The following is a 16,772-nucleotide window of genomic DNA, read 5'->3' as shown; positions in this document are numbered from 1 at the left end:
CTATGATTTCAGAATCTGATTCTGGATTATAAACACTTCTCATTGAGTCACAATGTCAATCTTAGTCATGTGTATCTAATGCCAAGGAGAACAAAAATGAAAATCCACATTTCAGGATCTGGATGGGAACCCTGGACACAAGTTACTTCGATTAAAGATGGGAAAAAGGCTAAAAGAAGGACATGGTCTGCCAGGCATATCAGGGATGGAGCCAGGATGGGGGTGCTGGTCCGTAAGGTCCCTGTCTCACCTCCAGGCTTCCAGCAGCTGCTCCCCACTCAGCCCTGCTGCTGAGCCCTCCGTGGAGTCTTTTCTGCATTTTATCTTCTCAGACACTGAGCTCTCCTGTGTCTCCCTGACCTACCTCTCTAACCACTGCCTCTGCTCTCCCTTCCCAGCCTCAGAGCCTGTGGTCTTCGAGTGGGAGAGGAAGGGGTAGCTCTGGTCCCTGAGCCTTAGAAGGCCAACAGAACTGGAATTCACTCTGCCAGCACTGCCACAAAGGTGCACGTAAAGAAGCTAGAGCAGAACATGTAGAGTTTGCTCTCAGAGTTTTCAAGCAGAGGCAGGCAAGCCCCAGGGACACTGTCAAAGAAGGGAACCCGGTGAGGGTAGCCAGTGAGGTGCTCCCAGTGAGGTGCTCACAGAGGACCTGCAGAAGAGCGCACCTCCCCGCACCTCAGAGCCTCTGGGTGCCTCTGGCCTTTGCCTGTCTCCTACATTTAGCCAGCGGGAAGAATCTGAGGCTGGAACAGAGGATAGTCCTGTTGTTCTGGTGAGGACAGGGGACTGAGCCGACTGCAGGGAAGTCAGCAGCAGGAGGCTTAGCACTTTATCAGTGACCAGAACGTCTCCATCTGGGCGGAGGAAGATGCCGTGGAAGGGTGTCGCCAGCTACCGTAGTTCCTGTTTGTCTGTTGCTTTTCCCTGGTATCGCTCCATCCTAGTTCTGGAACCAGCACCTCGAAGCACTGTCCTTCATTAATTAATAAAGTTTTCTGCTCTGTGGAGATCCTTTAGGATGGAGGTGGTCAGGGGTAGGAGAGGGTGAGAAAACTGATCTTGGTTAGGAAAACATACATGCATTCTGTGTGTTCCTATATAATTTTAGTCCCTTTGTTCTTTTATACACTGTATTTTTGTAGAAAATAATTTTCTAGGAGGCCATTACATTGCCCTTAAAGAACTAACTAATCCATGCACATAAGATATGTTATGTGTGCTTTTAATGCTTCAAATAAATCATTCTGAATTTTTGAAGAAGACAAGTCAGTTGGCAGTGAGCTGGAAACTCGAGTCTGAAGCATCTCGTGTGTGCTCAGTCGAGGCACGTTCCCTTTCTGCCCCGCCACCCTCCTGTCTGCAGAGTGAAGGGAATGGGCCAGGGGTGCTTTTGTTCATCTGGCCTGTGAACCAGTTCTGTTGAACCACGGGGATAATTGTTAAATGTACAGATTCCTAGGCCCAACTGCATATCTGTAGAACCTGGGAATTGAGGTCATGGATGTTTTTGGTTCTTATGATACTCCAGATGATTCCAGGTGATGCAGCCAAGTTTTGAGTATCTGTCTTTCAAGAGCCCCTTGGTTCTGATGTGTTAGAATCCTTTGCCTTCTCTCTTGTTCAGGGTCCTGATCTTCTCTTATCCTGTTTTTCCTAGAGAGCTCCCCTCACCAGCCTGGGCACCTCTCCAGAGCAGGGGCCCTACCTTGTCCGTCTCTGTGTCTGGACTCCAGCAGCGCTGGGCGCACGGAAGTGCTCAGCAATGGGCTCTCTCGGCCTCACTACCAGCTGTGCACATCCAAGTCGTTTCCATAAGTTTCCCCGGTAGACTCAGTCATTATAAATCTTCTGATGTGATAAGTGGAATGAACACAGATTTTGGAAACTAGCAAAACTGGATCTGAATTTCAGTTCCACTTCTTACTGGGAAGTGATTTATCCCAAGTCATTTAATCTCTTCAAACCACAGTTTCCTTGATTGTAAAATAAGGATAATAAGCCCTGTTGCTCAACTCTGTGGTGAGGATTAACTTCCTACCTGAGAATATGCGGGTGAAAGTATTTGAATGCTTTGGCTGCTCTTCTTTCCGTGGCCTGAGGTGAGTGACAGGAGAAGGAAGGGAGTCTCAGAAGATTGGATTAACACAGAGGTGACACATGGTCCTTTGTCATCTGCTGGCTTCCCTGGACCCTGAGGCCCTGATTGAGGACCAGGCACCTTGGTGGGTCCTTATTTGCTCATCCCTTGGCACATTAGAATTCAGACTTAGATGCCAAATGCATTGTGTTCTCTAAGGAGCAAAAGAAATGCAAGGAACTATTGCAGGCCTGATTTCTGGGTTTGCAAAAAGAAACCCAAGTTCATTCAGAATGGTAAGTTCCCAGGGCCAGAGACCTTTGGCTTGGTTTTGTTGGCATAAAGCCTCTTCTCTCCACACACTCTGTGTTGGAACTGCCACAGCATGCCGCTTTTCACGAAAGTCTCTTTTCCAAATCGGATCCAGCTGTTCCATCCAGCCAGACTAGCTCTCTTCTGGGCAAAACGGTAAATGGTTCTCCCCCACAGCAATGTCTCCTGCACCACAGCAGTAATAATAGCCGCCCTTTACCAGATGCCTCTGTGCTTGAGTCCTTATGATATCACTATGGGTGGGTATTATTAGCCCCTTTTCCCAGGGCTCCAGGTTGTAATTAAGACTGTAGCCTGCAGAGTTAGACCAAGATTCAAAACCTCGCCCCACCAAGTTTGGGAAAACCCTCTCTGAGTCTCAGTTTTTTTCATCAGCAAAATGGGGTTAAGTCATGTATACCTCATAGTACTGGAAGACCACATGAATACCACGTGCGTGGTACTTGACAGTGTCTAACCCGTGGTAGGTGAAATCTCCACAAATGTAACTGTGATGACAATCTGACGATATGATCTCTTCCCCTGTGGAAGGGGGGTCCCTAGAGTGGACACGAGAGGGAGGGGGAGAGAAGACAGAACATCAGCACTTCCAGGTAGCTCAAGGCAAACTCAAGAGCACCTCAGGAACAGCGTTAAACAAGGACCTGGTGGCATTGGCTGCAATAAACTCAGCAAGATCTGCATTTTATTTATTTATTCAGTGGATTCTTATTGACTACCTACTAGTCAGCCCTGGCACTAGAAGCTGGAGATACAATGACAATAAAACCAACATGACCCATGTGACCCCTGCCCTCAGGTATCGGGTGGGCCAGAAAGTCCGTTACATCTTCTCCATAAAAATAACAGACACGTTTTTCATTTTCACCAATAACTTTATTGATTTGGGTGTTTTGAGTATGTCAGCTCTCTCCCATGTGGTATAACATTGATTGTTCTCAGTGAATGTCTCAATGTGATTGCTGTCAACTTCAACTGCTCTACCCAACCATGGAGTGTCATCCAGCGAGGAATCTCCAGCACGAAACTTCACAACTTTTGACATGTTTGATCAGTCACAGCACCTTCTCCATACACTGCACAAATCTTTTTGCGTTTCAGTTGCATTTTTATCTTTCTTAAAATAATAAAGCATAATAAGCCAAAAATGTTGCTTATTTTCTTCCACTTTCAATAGTAAAATGGCCACACAAAAATTTACCAATCTTGGTATCTATTTTTAAATGCACACCGATGTGACAGCTGTCACAATACAATGTAACAAAATTGTTTCAAATGAAGTTAAAGACAGCTAAGTGCTGTTAGAGCTATCTTATGGAAAAAAAAAAAACAACAAATGAACTTAATGGCCAACCCAATAGCTTACAATCTCTTGGGGGAGTCTGACTCCCCCAAGACTATTGAAAAAATTGCAATAAATGTAAAATTACAAATTAGGATCAATACTATGAAAGAAAGGGACAAGTTGCCATGAGATCATATAATAGGGGTTCTGATCTATTTTAGCTAATCAGGGATAACTTTGCTGAGAGAGTGACATCTTAGCTGAGATCTGAAGGATCATTAGGAGCATTAAGTAAGGGAGTGGGTGGGGTTGGGGAAAAGCTTTCTAGGTACTTGGACCAATATGGCCTCTAAGGTAGGTGGTAGCTCGGTGCTTTTGGAGAACTAAGAGGGTCGGTATGACTGGAGCGTAAGAGTGGGGAAGACAAGAGGCCGGAGAGAGAGATCAGGGCCCTGTCGGCCTTGTTAAGGACTTTTGTTTCTCGTTATTCTAAGAGCAGGGGGACCATTGGAGGGTTTGGGGCAAAGGCTGATATTATATGTGTGTTGTACCTATAGAGAGTGATATGACCCATTTGGTACTTACAAGAGACCTCTTTGGCAGCTGTCTTGAGAATGGGTTGGAGGGTGCAAGAGTGCGTGTAGGGAAACCAGTCAAGAAGGAGCTTTTGCATTAGTCTCAGTAAGAAACAATGCTGGGTAGGCTTAGAGTAATGACAGCAGAGACAGGAAGGAAGAGGAGCTTTGAGATATTTAGGAGATAAAATTGGCAGGACTTGACGATGGGTTAAATATAGCTGTGAGGAAGGAGAAAGTAGGAAGGACAACCTCCAGGTTTCTGGATGCATAAGTGGATCATGGCCCTGCCATTCTAAGCTAAAAGGAAAAAGGAAGAAGGAGGGGGAAAAAGTGGGAAAAGACCAGGTTTGAGTAGAAAGATCTTGATCTGAATTTGAACACACTGCACTTGGTTGAGGTGCCTTTTGGACAGCCAAGGGCAGGCGCCCCATGCCCAGGGCCACCTGTAACAGTAGGACAAAGGCCTTGGAATCTTTTTGGGCATGACCCAGAGAGGCTGGCCCCCAGAGAGGCTGACCCAGATCCAGCCTCTCTGGGGGGCAGGTGGTTTAGTCCAATCGGTCTGAAGACTCATGGTTTGCTTCCATCCCTTGTGGTTCTGTTTACTTATCAGAATATTCTGGAAAAGGTGCCATGAAAAAACTCACCATACGGAGAGGAGTGTGAACAGTCTGGGGAGAGAGTCTGCTTCTTCAGGGGAAATAATTCCAGTCCTGATGCTTGTTGATTGAGCATTTTTTCCCAAATCTGTGGGTGAGATAGTTGTGTTCGATATGTGTTCTTTTATTCATTTCATTATTCATTTATTAATTAAAATACTTGCTATTAATATATATCTACAAGGAGGCAGGTGCAATGCCACGTCAGAGAGAGGACCCCTGGTTCTTTGGGAAGTGACATCCCTAGCACCCATCTGGCATTGCTTTGTGTTCTTACGATCACAGAGACATTAAACAGGCCCTAGACAGATAGCTCAGGTGCTTACAGCATCGTCCCAATACACCAAGGTCGAGGGTCCGATCCCCCACCAGGGCACATACAAGAAGCAAACGATGAATGCATAGATGGGTGCAACAACAAATCAATGTTTCTGTCTCTCTGTCCCCCTCATCCTCTTTTTCTAAAATCAATAAATAAAAATGAAAAATAAATTAAGCAAGATGCTGCCCTTTCTCTGAATGCTAAATCTCCAGGGGGTATGTCCTTGAGTTCAGAGGGTCCGTGTTTCAGGAGCTCCCTTTGCAGCTGTGACCCCCCAGGGCTGTCTCTGGGCACCCTCTTTCGTAGTCTCCCCACATAGCAACTGTAGAGGACCAGTACAGTGCTGGTTCTTGACTTGGAATGGGGCTTCGCTGGGCATTCTGAGCCCCCGCCTCCCATCCCCCAGCCCAGTTCTGTACCAGGTGTTCTGGTTTGTTGTCCGAGAGCATCTTTGTGTTCTGGTGAGGGTGAGACAAGCGGCAGAGGAGGCCTGTGTCCTCCTGTGGAGTGGCCGAGGAGGGTGCACTGAGCGCAGGGAGGGGTGTGGGCAGAGGAGTGGCTCATCCAGCCCTGGGACCATGTGATAGGATCTGTGGATACCCACGTGGGAGAGATACATGCTCTAAGAACATGTTTGCCTGTGAAAATCTAAACACGTGAGCCACATGAATTCAGGCCAGTGGTTACCGTGAAGGTTAGCATGGTATTCTTTTAAAAGCCCTCTGGTATATGTAACACGAACTGCAGAGAGAAAGGGGGAAATCTCCGTGAATTTTGGTGCTCAAGGGAAGCTGGTATTCCCTGTGTCCCAGGAACAGAGAACTTCTTACAAGTGGAACAGGTGGTGAGCCCCTGTTAGGGAAGGTGTTCCTGCAGGGGTGACCGCGTGTCACGTGAACAGAGAAACCCCTCCTGGGGGGCTTGGGGGCTCCACTGAGAATTATATCTGTAGGGTTCTCTGATTCCTTGTTTTGCCTTTTATTTTAAAAGTAAGTTGACCAGAGGGGAGAGGGGAGGGAATTTCAGGGGAAAAGGGGAAGGGTTTACAGGAACAAGTATAAAGGGCACATGGACAAAAACTAGGGGGGAGGGTAGATATGGGAGGGTGGTAGGGAGCACTGGGGGGGTGGGCTGGGATAGAAGTAAAAGACAGAAAACTGTACTTGAACAACAGTTAAAATTTTTTAAACAGTAAGTCGCTTAGGCAAGTCTGTCAAGGACTGAAGTGTCCTTGAAGTCAGAAGGACTTTGGCTAAATCCAAGCTCCACCTCTTCTGACAGTGTGACTTGGGCGAGTTGTTCTCTGAACCTCCTCTGTCAGTCTGCAAAACCAGGCTCAAAAATACCTCACAGAGCTTTGTGTATGTGGGTCTGATGAGTGAAGCTTAGCAGCCAGCACCTCAGGAGGCAAGAAGGGGAGAAGCCTGTGGGGCCTCTGATCAGCTGCCTCTGATCAGCTGTCAGCTCTGTGGCATGTGCGCGGGGCCTGCGTCCTCGGCTCTGCTCGGGGAGCACCGTCATTGCTCCTCAGGCACAAATGCAGGGCATGTGTCAGCTTGCTGGCAGCCAGGGGTGGGCCAGGACACACTGTCCTGTTTCTGTCCAAGGAGGACACCCGCTCAGCAAGCAGTTAGCCCACCCAGCTTAAGTTTCCCCAAAGAACTCAGTCCTCATTACAGAGAAATCCTTTCAGGTGCCAAGGGTGATGTGTAGCTTGTAATCCGCCCCTGCTGGAATTCTGGCTATGTCCCTTTCTCATGCCAGCCCTTTCCTAAAGCTGATTTCATGAGGAGTTATTTCCCAAATGTGTTGGATAAAATCTTGAAGCATGTTTCTGGTGATGTGTTAGGAGTTTTACGCTTCTTTAATTCTCCAGGGGGGCGTTAACAAGATACAGATCAGCTTTCAGATGGAGCTAACATGGTCACTATAGACTCAAAGCCGCCTACTCTCTGCAAAACTCTTGGCACTCCAGGCCTGACTTTGGCTTCATAGACCACCATCTAGCATACTTGAATCATGCCGACCTGAAGCACTTGTCCCTGTTCGTGGTGCCATCTTCACACACAAGGTGGATTCATGTTCACTGGTCATTTTCTCCTCTGGCATTTCTGCAGGCCCAGTAGGGTGGAGTTCTTGGCCTCTGTATTCCAAGTAAGAGAGCATGGCTCTTGGAAGTAGTTTGTAGGAGGTTGTGCAGCTCATCATTGGCAGGTCTTTGTTTCAAATCTTGATCTGTCGGGGCAGCCCAACATGGTAAAAACACCACCCTATGTTTGCATCTCACCTACGACATCCATGAGCTGTGTGACCTTGCATATGCTGGTTATTAATATCGTAAGTGGTTCTTAATACTAACAGTAAAATTTATAAAGCCCTGGCATGGTGTAGGTACACTACACCATATCATACTGCATTCTCACACAAGACCTGTGAAATGGGTTTCATTTATTCATTTTTATATTATATTATGTTATGTTATGTTATGTTATGTTATGTTATGTTATATTCATTTTATAGGTAAGCAACCTGAAGTTCAGAGAACTAAAGCAGATGGTGTGAGCCTCAGTGTCTCAGTGAGAATATGACTACCTCCACGGGGGGATCGGGGGGTGGTAATGAGGACTGAGTGAGGTGATGTGGGGAAACTGCACAGCACAGACCCTTCAGGGGAGGAGGGGCTCAGTCAGTGCATCTTTCCTCACTCTCGTTCCCATTCTGACTCCTAATCCATTGGTCTTTCTGCTGCCCCCGTTTGGAAGCTGAGGTCATGTTCAAGGCCTTCTCCATCACATTCCCTCCCCCTCCCCCTAGTGGCCATTGGAGGCTCTGACCTGAGCTCCCAGTCAGAGGGCGCCTGTTCAGTCGTATGCCAGTTCAGGAAACACCATCCTTCCCTGGCATGCCGCATCGTCACACTGCTGACATTTGCCCAGGACTCTGTTCTGGACTGCTGACGGCTACCCTGGCCTCTTCAGCCACAGGGCTGTCTCCTTCTCTGACTTTCTCTAAGGCAAATACAGGTTGTTTTCCTTATTTTGTCATCTTGCCTGGATCTTTGATGATGTTACGTTGTGCTTTATGAGGGGCCACCTATGGAAGTGACCTGGAACCCAGGTCTCCTGCCCTCCAGTGTCATGTTCTGCAGCTTGTTACTATTTAGTGGTTAAGAGGAGTGTGCAATAGGTCATGGGAAAAAATAGGAGCCCTGTCTGTGGGAGTCTTCAGAAATTTCCACATTTGGCTTAGACTAAATATTTAGCACCTACTCTCAGCCAGACCCTGTGTTAGACATTGGATGTGGCAGGGAAGAAGACAGGTGTCTCTTTCATGGAGCTCACGTTCTAGCAGGAGAAGGAGATAATACAAACATGAACCAGTAAATCAGCGAGATGATTTAAATGCCATGAAAGAAGAAATAGGGCTCTGGGACAGAGAGTAGTGGGGAGCTGTCTTGTGCACTTCGGGTAGGATGGTCAGGACAGGACTCGAGGAGCTGACCTTTTGAGCTGAGATCTCAAATGAAAAGCTGGGGCAGGAGCATTCCAGGCCACGGGAGCACCGAGAACAAGACCCAGAGGTGCAGAGGGCTTGGCCACGCGAGGACTGAAACAGAGATCTGGGTGGCCGGGACGCAGTGTGCCGGAGGGAGAAGAGACAAGGTCGGAGGGCGGCAGGAGCTCGGTCATACTGGCCGCTGGCAGCCACAGAGGAGCTTGGATTTTTTTCCCCTAGAATCAATGGGAAGCCACTGAAGGGCTTAATGCAAGGGAGTGGTGGGACCTTAAAGAAAACGGAGGCAGCTAAGTGGAAAATGGATTGTAAAATGAGAACAGGGATGCAGAAATACCAGTTAGGGGGCTGCTAGAGTAGCCCGGGAGAGTTGACAGTGGCCTGGACTGGGCTATGACAGTGGGGATGGAAGCAGATAAGTTTGCAATTATGATGAAGTTAGGACACCAGGTCTTCATGAAGGATTTGATGAAATAATCTATTCTGCTTGGTCTACTCAGTACACAATTAGTGTAGATCAAAGCAATATCTAGTTTTAATTCCTAAACTGTGGGGCAGGGCAGAGGAAGGGGGCGATATCTGTTGATGGGCAGACTCGAGAGGCAACAGGCCCTGCAGCCAGGTAGCACCTCTGCAGGTCTGAGAGACTGTAGGTAGGGGGTTAATTCTTACGTCTTTAAAAGGCAGCTGAGAGAAGTGAAAGGGGAGAGATTTGCAGAGTTCCTTCACTCAGCAGTCCTACAGCACATGCCTTATCTGTGGCTGGTGTTCTGCTGGTGGTGAATTAGGCAGGGCCCTGCTAATGAGGAGCTCACGTGTCTTAGGGGAGGTGGACATGTAAATAGATGAATCTCCACAAGGCAGTGTCATGGCAAAGGGATGAATGGGAGGGTGTGGGAACATAGAGGAGGGGACTTTTCATAGGGGAAGTGAGGGAGGGCTTCACAGAGAAACCGGGCATCAAAAGGGGTAAAGACAGAGTATTCCTGAAAATGGGAATAGCATTTGCAAAGACCCAGAATCCTAAAGCGAGGGGCATATTCAGCAACACCTCAGCGTGGCTGGATTATAGAGTGCATGGTGGGAGGCATGTCAGGCTGTTGGCTACACTGTGAAGGGCCTGGTAGGGCACGTGGAGGGTGTCGGCCATGACCCTTTAGGCACTCAGGGACCAGCAGAGGTCTCCAAGCCAGGGTCTGGCTGATGGAAAGGAAGTAGCTGTCCCATACACGGCTGATCAATCAAACGCTCATTTCCTCCTGCGTCTGGATGCAGCCTCGGAAGCGTTCTCAACATAGCACTCCAGGCAGTCACTTCCAGTCAACCAGAATTGGCAGAGGATGAGGCCTGTTTGCCATTCCCGAAAGGAGATGAGTCTGTGGATGAGTTTAAAGAGAAAAGTGTTCTAGAACCAAAAACTACCTTTCATAGTTGTCTCCTCAGCCACAAGTATAAATTGCCTATATTGTACCAGCCCCGGTGGAGGACAGCGAGGGAGGACGCAGTGTTCCCGCTATTGAAGAGAGGGTGGCCATTAGGCTGAAGGGAGAGAGAGCAGCCTGGTCTGAAGGGACCTATTTCTGAATGCAGCCCTGATTGTGTGGCTTCCAAGGGGGCCGTGGTGGAGCACAAAGTACCAGGCTTTCAGGGAATTTGGGTCCACCTGCCCTGGAATGGATGCTCTTGACCTGTAGGGAAGTGTGGTGCTCCAGTAAGTGCAAGGCTGCTTTGTCCAGCTGACATTGGTTCTTTTCCCAGAAAACTCTTCTAAAGGCCATAGAGCCTCTTTGAAGAAGGTAAAATGCCCTTGGCCAAGGAACCAGGAGGTGACCGTTAGTCTGAGAACTCAGTGTTGGTTGTGATTGTCTCTGCCGTGTCCTTGTCCCTGGCACCCAGCACAGGACCTGGTGCACAGTGTGTGCTCAGTGTTCTTCCATGACTAAATGAAGCAGGAAAAGAAATGAACAACTAACCATGCAGCCAACCGTCCAAGATGGGTGCTCATCCCAGCGCTCGCATTTCAGTTCTCAGCTACAGAAGCCCCTCGCTGGCCTCTAGGGCTCCTCACATCCACCTGCCCTAGGATTCTAGGACGATGAATAGAATGGTTCAGAGCAGGCCAAGCCATCGCTCTAGATAACTGATATGCCTCGGATCTAATCAGAATAAAATATCAAAATCAAGCTGTACTTCACAGCAACTCAGATATGCCTTCTAAAAACAGAAACTGCGTCTGTCTCTGAGTGGCGAAGAAAATGTATTAGGTTATTTTAAACAGCAAGATTGTCCTTTTTGTAGGGAAGAAATGAATTAAATGTAGTCTTTCTGACTAGGGATTTTAATTGGGATTTGAGTCAATTTGATCTAAATTTAAGTACCCATCCAGAGAACACTTATTGGCATCTGCTAGGAGCAGGGCTCTGTGCTGGGCGTGTGGGAGATGGGAGGATGAGCACCACGCGAGATGCTCAAGATCCTTCCAGGCAGGAACTGACAGTCTAGTCAGGAGGATAAAACTCGCACACTTGACTGTGACCACAGGTTCGCAGAGAACAAGCTGGGATAGGCCTGGTCCAGGGAGAGGAGGTCAGAGGAGGAAACCCCTTCAACCACGTCACACAGGCAGGAAGTCTGCCTCTGACCACGCTGTGCAGGGTGCAGAACTCGCTGAGCCCCGCGGCCACGTGGATGTGCCGTGTAGATGTGCCGAGAGCTCCCGGTCAGCCTGCAGCCGCCAAGCCGAGGACTTCAGCCCAAGCTGTTATTGGCAGGGAAACCATCTCAGGTGTTCGGCCCCTGGCGTTGTGAGCAGTGGGGACACTGCAGCTCAGTGGCCCCTTCGGATGGCTCACATCCTTGCAGGTGATTTTAAGAAACAATTGTCCACTGGAACAGGAACAGGAACTCAACCTTTTGCAAGACTGGAAACTGTTTGCCCACGTGACCCTTTCTGCTTTGGCTGCCACTGAAACCCAGGGTCTGACTAACATGAGAGCATCTGCTTTCTGCCACTTACCCAGCAGTCCCTTCTCTGTGCGGGCCCTGCACTAAGTGGGTAGGAGACTCACACGGGCCCTGCACTCCTGGAGCTGGTAACAGTATGTGAGTGAGTGAGGCCCGGGGAGGACGTAACACCAGCTGTGAGAGGGGAGAAATGAAGCAGTAGCAGTCAGAGGAGGAAGAGTTGACTTTCTGGCTAGCAGCATGAAGGGAAAACCTGAAAGAAATCCGTGTGATTTGGACCTCAACAAACATAGGAATTGCACACCTTGAAACAGGTGTATTAAATAGGTGCAGGTCTTCTGAAATAAAATAATGACGAAAGCACTGAGGAAGCAGAGACTCTCCTGGCATGTCAGGGCACTGGGAATGCTTCAGTCGGATTCTAACAAAGGGAACATGGAGGGGAACAGTGCTCAAGCTGTCTGGGCCTTTCTCAGTCAGTTCAAGCTGCTATGACCAGCTGCCATAGACCGGGTGGCTTAAACAACACGTTTATTGCTCACGGTTCTGGAGCTTGGAAGTTTGAGATCAGGGGCCAGTGTGGTCAGTTCTTGTTGCGAACCCTCCCTCTCTCTTGTGGGTGGCCCTCGTCTTACGAAGTTCTTGCATGGGGGACAGCAGACAGAGAGGAAGTGATCTCCTTCCTGCCTCTTTGCAAGGCACCGAGTTCATCATGAGGGCTCCACCTTCATCACCCATCCATCTCCCAGAGGCCCCGTCTGCAAACACCGCCACGTGGGCATTAGAGTTGCAGCGTATGTATTTTGGGGACACAAACACATTCAGTCCGTAGCAGGGCCAGACCGCAAAGGGCCTCCAGGGTAAGGCACTTCCTCGTACGTCTTTAATTTTATAGGGAGTAATAGTTTTTAAGTAGGAATGTGCATAAAATCCTAGGGTTGGAAGGGACTTTGGAGATGACCCAGTCCAGCTCCCACCTCAGTCATAAAGACTGAATCCCAAAAGGGGATTCCCAGGACAGACAGCTACTTAATAATGGAGCCAGGGCCAGCACCAGAGCCAGAGCCAGAACCAGAACCAGAACCGGAACCAGACCTTCTGGCTTCAAATACCTGGTCTTTCACACTCTGGTGTGATCTGTGCTCTGGGAAGATCAGTGAGGCTTTCTAGTAGAAATAGACAGAGGGACAGTTTCTGGTGGGAGCAAAAGGAGAGGCTAACGGCAGACAGAGCCTTGGGAGGCTTTTATGTAAGGGTTGGGGGAAGGTAACCCCTGAGGTCTTCAATCAGGGCCTCGGCAGTGGGGGAAGGGGAGGGGCTGGCAGACAAAACTCAGGTGCAGTCAGTGGGGCGTGGATGTGGAAGACAGGTGGGAGGGAGAAGTCTGCTTGTACTTCCTCTGTTTGCCGTTCTTCACTAAATTGCGTCTCTCTCTCTCTCTCTTTCTCGCTCTCTTTTTCGCTCTCTCAGTCCCTCTTGCCTAGAGGGCCTGGTCCTTTTACAGAACCCCGGGCTTTCAGGTCTTAAGTCTTCAGAAATGTGATCCGTTTTCCAGCCACCACTCTGGCTTCATGGTTACGCACGGGACACTGGAACTGCCTGCATCATCTGAGTGTCTCAGGTTTTCGGTTTCCTGCCAGGCCCTGGGAAGGTGCTGTCTGTGTGACCGGCCTCCCATCCCATGACTCTAGGTGTGGAACCGAAGCCCTGAGACGACCTCCAGCAGATCCCGAGCTCCAGAACGGGCCAGGCGCCTGGCCTAGGAGGGCACTGGGCTGACTTGGACCCTCCGGGGGCCTCGCCTCAGGTCCGCTGACTGCCCGCCTCGGAACCCGGGGAGCCCCGACATGGAGATTCCTGGGCTCAGTCTTATACCCACTGAACCAGAATCTCTGGGGGTGGGGGCCAGGAATCTGCATTTTTGACAAGATCAAGTGTTTCTCATGTACCTAAAATTTGAGACTTTGCCTTAGAGCACTTAATTTTTTTCATCTGGTCCTTAGTTTCCTGGTCCTCCCCATTTGAAAATGGGGAAATTGTGTACACAGTTTACAGTGAAAAGAGAAAAACACTTTGAAAAAAATGTTAAAAGTTTTACATATATTTATAAAACCAACATATATCATTCTTATCTATGTTACTAAGTGTACAATTTTGGGGTCATGAAAGCCCGAAACATATCTTGGATTGAAATACGCTGAGATCCGGTGACAGGCCCGAGGGCCCACCCTGAGAACAGGCGTGCGTCCCAGCACGGGAACACATGAATGAACACGCCAGGGAAGACGAGCCCTGGGGCAAGGCCATTAGAGCTCTCTCTTCAATATCCTCCACCTCATGTGTTCAGTCAGCATCACTCACCGAGTGCCCAGTACGTGCCAGGGCGTGGTGCCAGGCTGAAAATATAGAGATGAGTAAGACATGGTCCCTGACCCCAAGGGGTCGGAGATCAATAGGGAAATGAGTGTTCCGTCCACTTTGATGAGCACCGTCTCTGGGGCGGGCAGAGGGGTGGGCATCGGTGCTTTGGCAGCATGAGCATGGAGCCAGCCGTCGGGGGAAGTGTCGCCATGGCGGTGACCCTGGAGCTGCGTCTTGAACACAAGCACGGTTATTTCTAGAAGGAAAGCCCCTCTCGCGGCCCCTTCCTCGGCTTCCGTCTTTCATGCCTCAGACTCCCTCTTCTGTTCCCGCCCCTCCTGCCCCGCCGAGCCGTCTCAGAGGGCCAGCGTTCTCGGCTTTTCCCTGGCGCGCCCTACCGAAGCCTGCTGGCACCGAAGTCAGTCCTGAGGTTTAGTCGTCAACACCGGGGTTTGAAACAGTGCTTCTGGGAAGCTGTGGTTTACATTGTTACCCCCAAAAGTTTCATCTGAAGTGGTTTTAAGGTCTGTTGGACATTGTTTGTTCGTAGTTTGCCTCTGTCATCACCTGGCTGGCAGAGGTGTTGTGCTGTGTTGGGGGAAGAGAGTTGGTGACAAATGGTTTTCTCCAGTCCTTGTTATTTTACTAGATAAATATTCACTATTTTGCTTACCTGTAAAGAATCAAGGATTAACGCATGCTCTAAGTTGAGTTGTAGAATGGCCTTCTTTGTGTTTAAGGTTAATTAACAGTGGTTAATGAATCAGACCTTGAGCTGACAAAGCCTTTCACAATTTACAGTACATGCATGTCTTCACCATGCATGTCCTTCCTACTCAAAAAGAGCTCCACAGACCAGTGGCCTTGGCCTTGGCCAGTGCTAAGTAGACGTGAAGAACCTCAGGCCCTACCTGAGATGTGCTGAATCAGAATCTGGACTTTAAAAAAAATTAATCTTTACTGTATTTTTTTCCATTACCATTTAGTCCTCCTATACCCTGTTACCCCCGCAATCACCACACTGTTGTCCATGAGTCCTTTTTCCTTTTTGCTCAATCCCTCCAGCCCCTAACCTCTCCCCCTCACTAGCGGTCATCCTGCTGTCCATCTATGAGTCTGTTCCCATTTTCCTTGTTAGTTCAGTTTGTTCATTAGATTCCACATACGAGTGAATCCCATGGTATTTGTCTTTCTCTGACTGGCTTATTTCACTTGGCATAATGCTGTCACAAAGGGTAAAATTTTCTTTTTTACAACTGAGTAGTGTTCCATTGTGTAAATGCCCCATAGTTGTTTAATCTGCTTCTATTGATGGACACTTGGGCTGCTTCCATATCTTGGCAATGGTAAATAATGCTGCAATGAACATAGGGGTGCTTATGTTCTTTCAAATTAGTGTTTTGGGTTCCTTCAAATATATTCCCAGAAGTGGGATCACTGGGTCAAAAGGCAGATTCATTTTTAATTTTTAAAGATATTTCCATACTGCTTTCCACTGTGGCTGCACCAATCTACATTCCCAATAACAGTGCAATAGGGTTCCCCTTTCTCCACGTCCTCTCCAACACTTGTCAGTTGACTTATTGTTTGATGGCCATTCTGACAGGTGTGAGATGGTATCTCATTGTGGGTTTTTTTTTTTTTTTAAGATTTTATTTATTTATTTTTAGAGGGGAAGGGAAGGAGAGAGGGAGAGAAATATCATTGTGTGGTCGCCTTTCATGTGTCCCCTGATGGAAACTGGCCTGCAACCCAGGCATGTGCCCTGATCAGGCATCAAACCACAATCCTTTGATTCGCAGGCCCGCACTCAATCCACTGAGCTACACCAGCCAGGGCTATCATTGTGGTTTTAATTGGCATTTCTCTGATAATTAGTGACATTGAGCATCTTTTCTTATGTTTATTGTCCATCTGTATGTCCTTCTTGGAGAAGTGTCTATTCAGGTCCTTTGCCCATTTTTTAATTGGGTTGTTTGTGTTTTTGGTGTTGAGTTTTGTAAGTAGTTTATAAATTTTGAATATTAACCCTTTATCAGATATATCAGGAAAATGTTCTCCCATTCTGTGGATTATCTTTTTATTTTGTTGATGATTTCCTTTGCTGGAATCTGTACTTTAACAAGCTTCCCCGGCAGGTCATTAAGGTTTGAAAGAGACTATGAAGTTAGTGTTTTATCACCATTTTTTGATTAGGACACTAATGTCCGGGAAGATTAAAGAACTTGCCCAAGATCCCATAACACGTAGCAGAGTGAGGAGTCAAGCCCTGGTCTCTTCAACTCCAGTTTCAGTGTTCTGTGCACTGTACAAGCGTGATAATTAAAGAATACGTTTTCAAGCCCTGGCTGGTGTAGCTCAGTGGACTGAGCGCAGGTCTGCGAACCAGAAGAATACGTTTTCAGTGGTTCCTGGTCAGTGCAGGGTGTGGCAGGGGAATGACACTTCTTCAGGTACAAATGCATCTTCTTGGGAGCTGCAGGGTGTCAAGCAGAGTTCAAGGGGAACTCTTAGAAATAGTTGGGTTCAAATCCCATCTCCACCACTTTCTAGCTATGATCCTGGGGCAGTCACTTGGATCCTCTAAGTGAGAATGCCTTCTAGAGACATACTGGAAAATAAAGGTAATGTTAAAGGGAACTCACAAACTGAGCTTCAACTTTATGCCAAGTGCTTG

At 48.2% G+C, this 16,772-nt stretch overlaps 1 protein-coding gene across 7 annotated transcripts in view; it reads left to right on the top strand.

Annotated features, from left to right (window-relative positions):
• SERGEF (secretion regulating guanine nucleotide exchange factor) overlaps positions 1 to 16,772 on the top strand; it is a 182,084-nt gene that overhangs the window by 136,645 nt on the left and 28,667 nt on the right. The window contains exon 11 of one of the 7 annotated variants that reach the window (XM_053673024.1): positions 1,661 to 4,615. The exons of the other annotated variants lie outside the window; for them this stretch is intronic. Within the exon in view, the coding sequence (XP_053528999.1) occupies positions 1,661 to 1,818 (158 nt within the window). The 3' untranslated portion in view covers positions 1,819 to 4,615. Of the gene's footprint in view, positions 1 to 1,660; positions 4,616 to 16,772 lie in introns of those variants that run through there. 7 annotated transcript variants of the gene reach the window in all.

This window comes from Artibeus jamaicensis, unplaced genomic scaffold (genome assembly GCF_021234435.1).
Source record: "Artibeus jamaicensis isolate MK-2021 breed Jamaican fruit bat unplaced genomic scaffold, CSHL_Jam_final contig_797, whole genome shotgun sequence".
Classification (NCBI taxonomy): domain Eukaryota; kingdom Metazoa; phylum Chordata; class Mammalia; order Chiroptera; family Phyllostomidae; genus Artibeus; species Artibeus jamaicensis.
The sequence above is the reverse complement of the archived record's forward strand: the minus strand, read 5'-3'. Positions and strand labels throughout refer to the sequence as shown.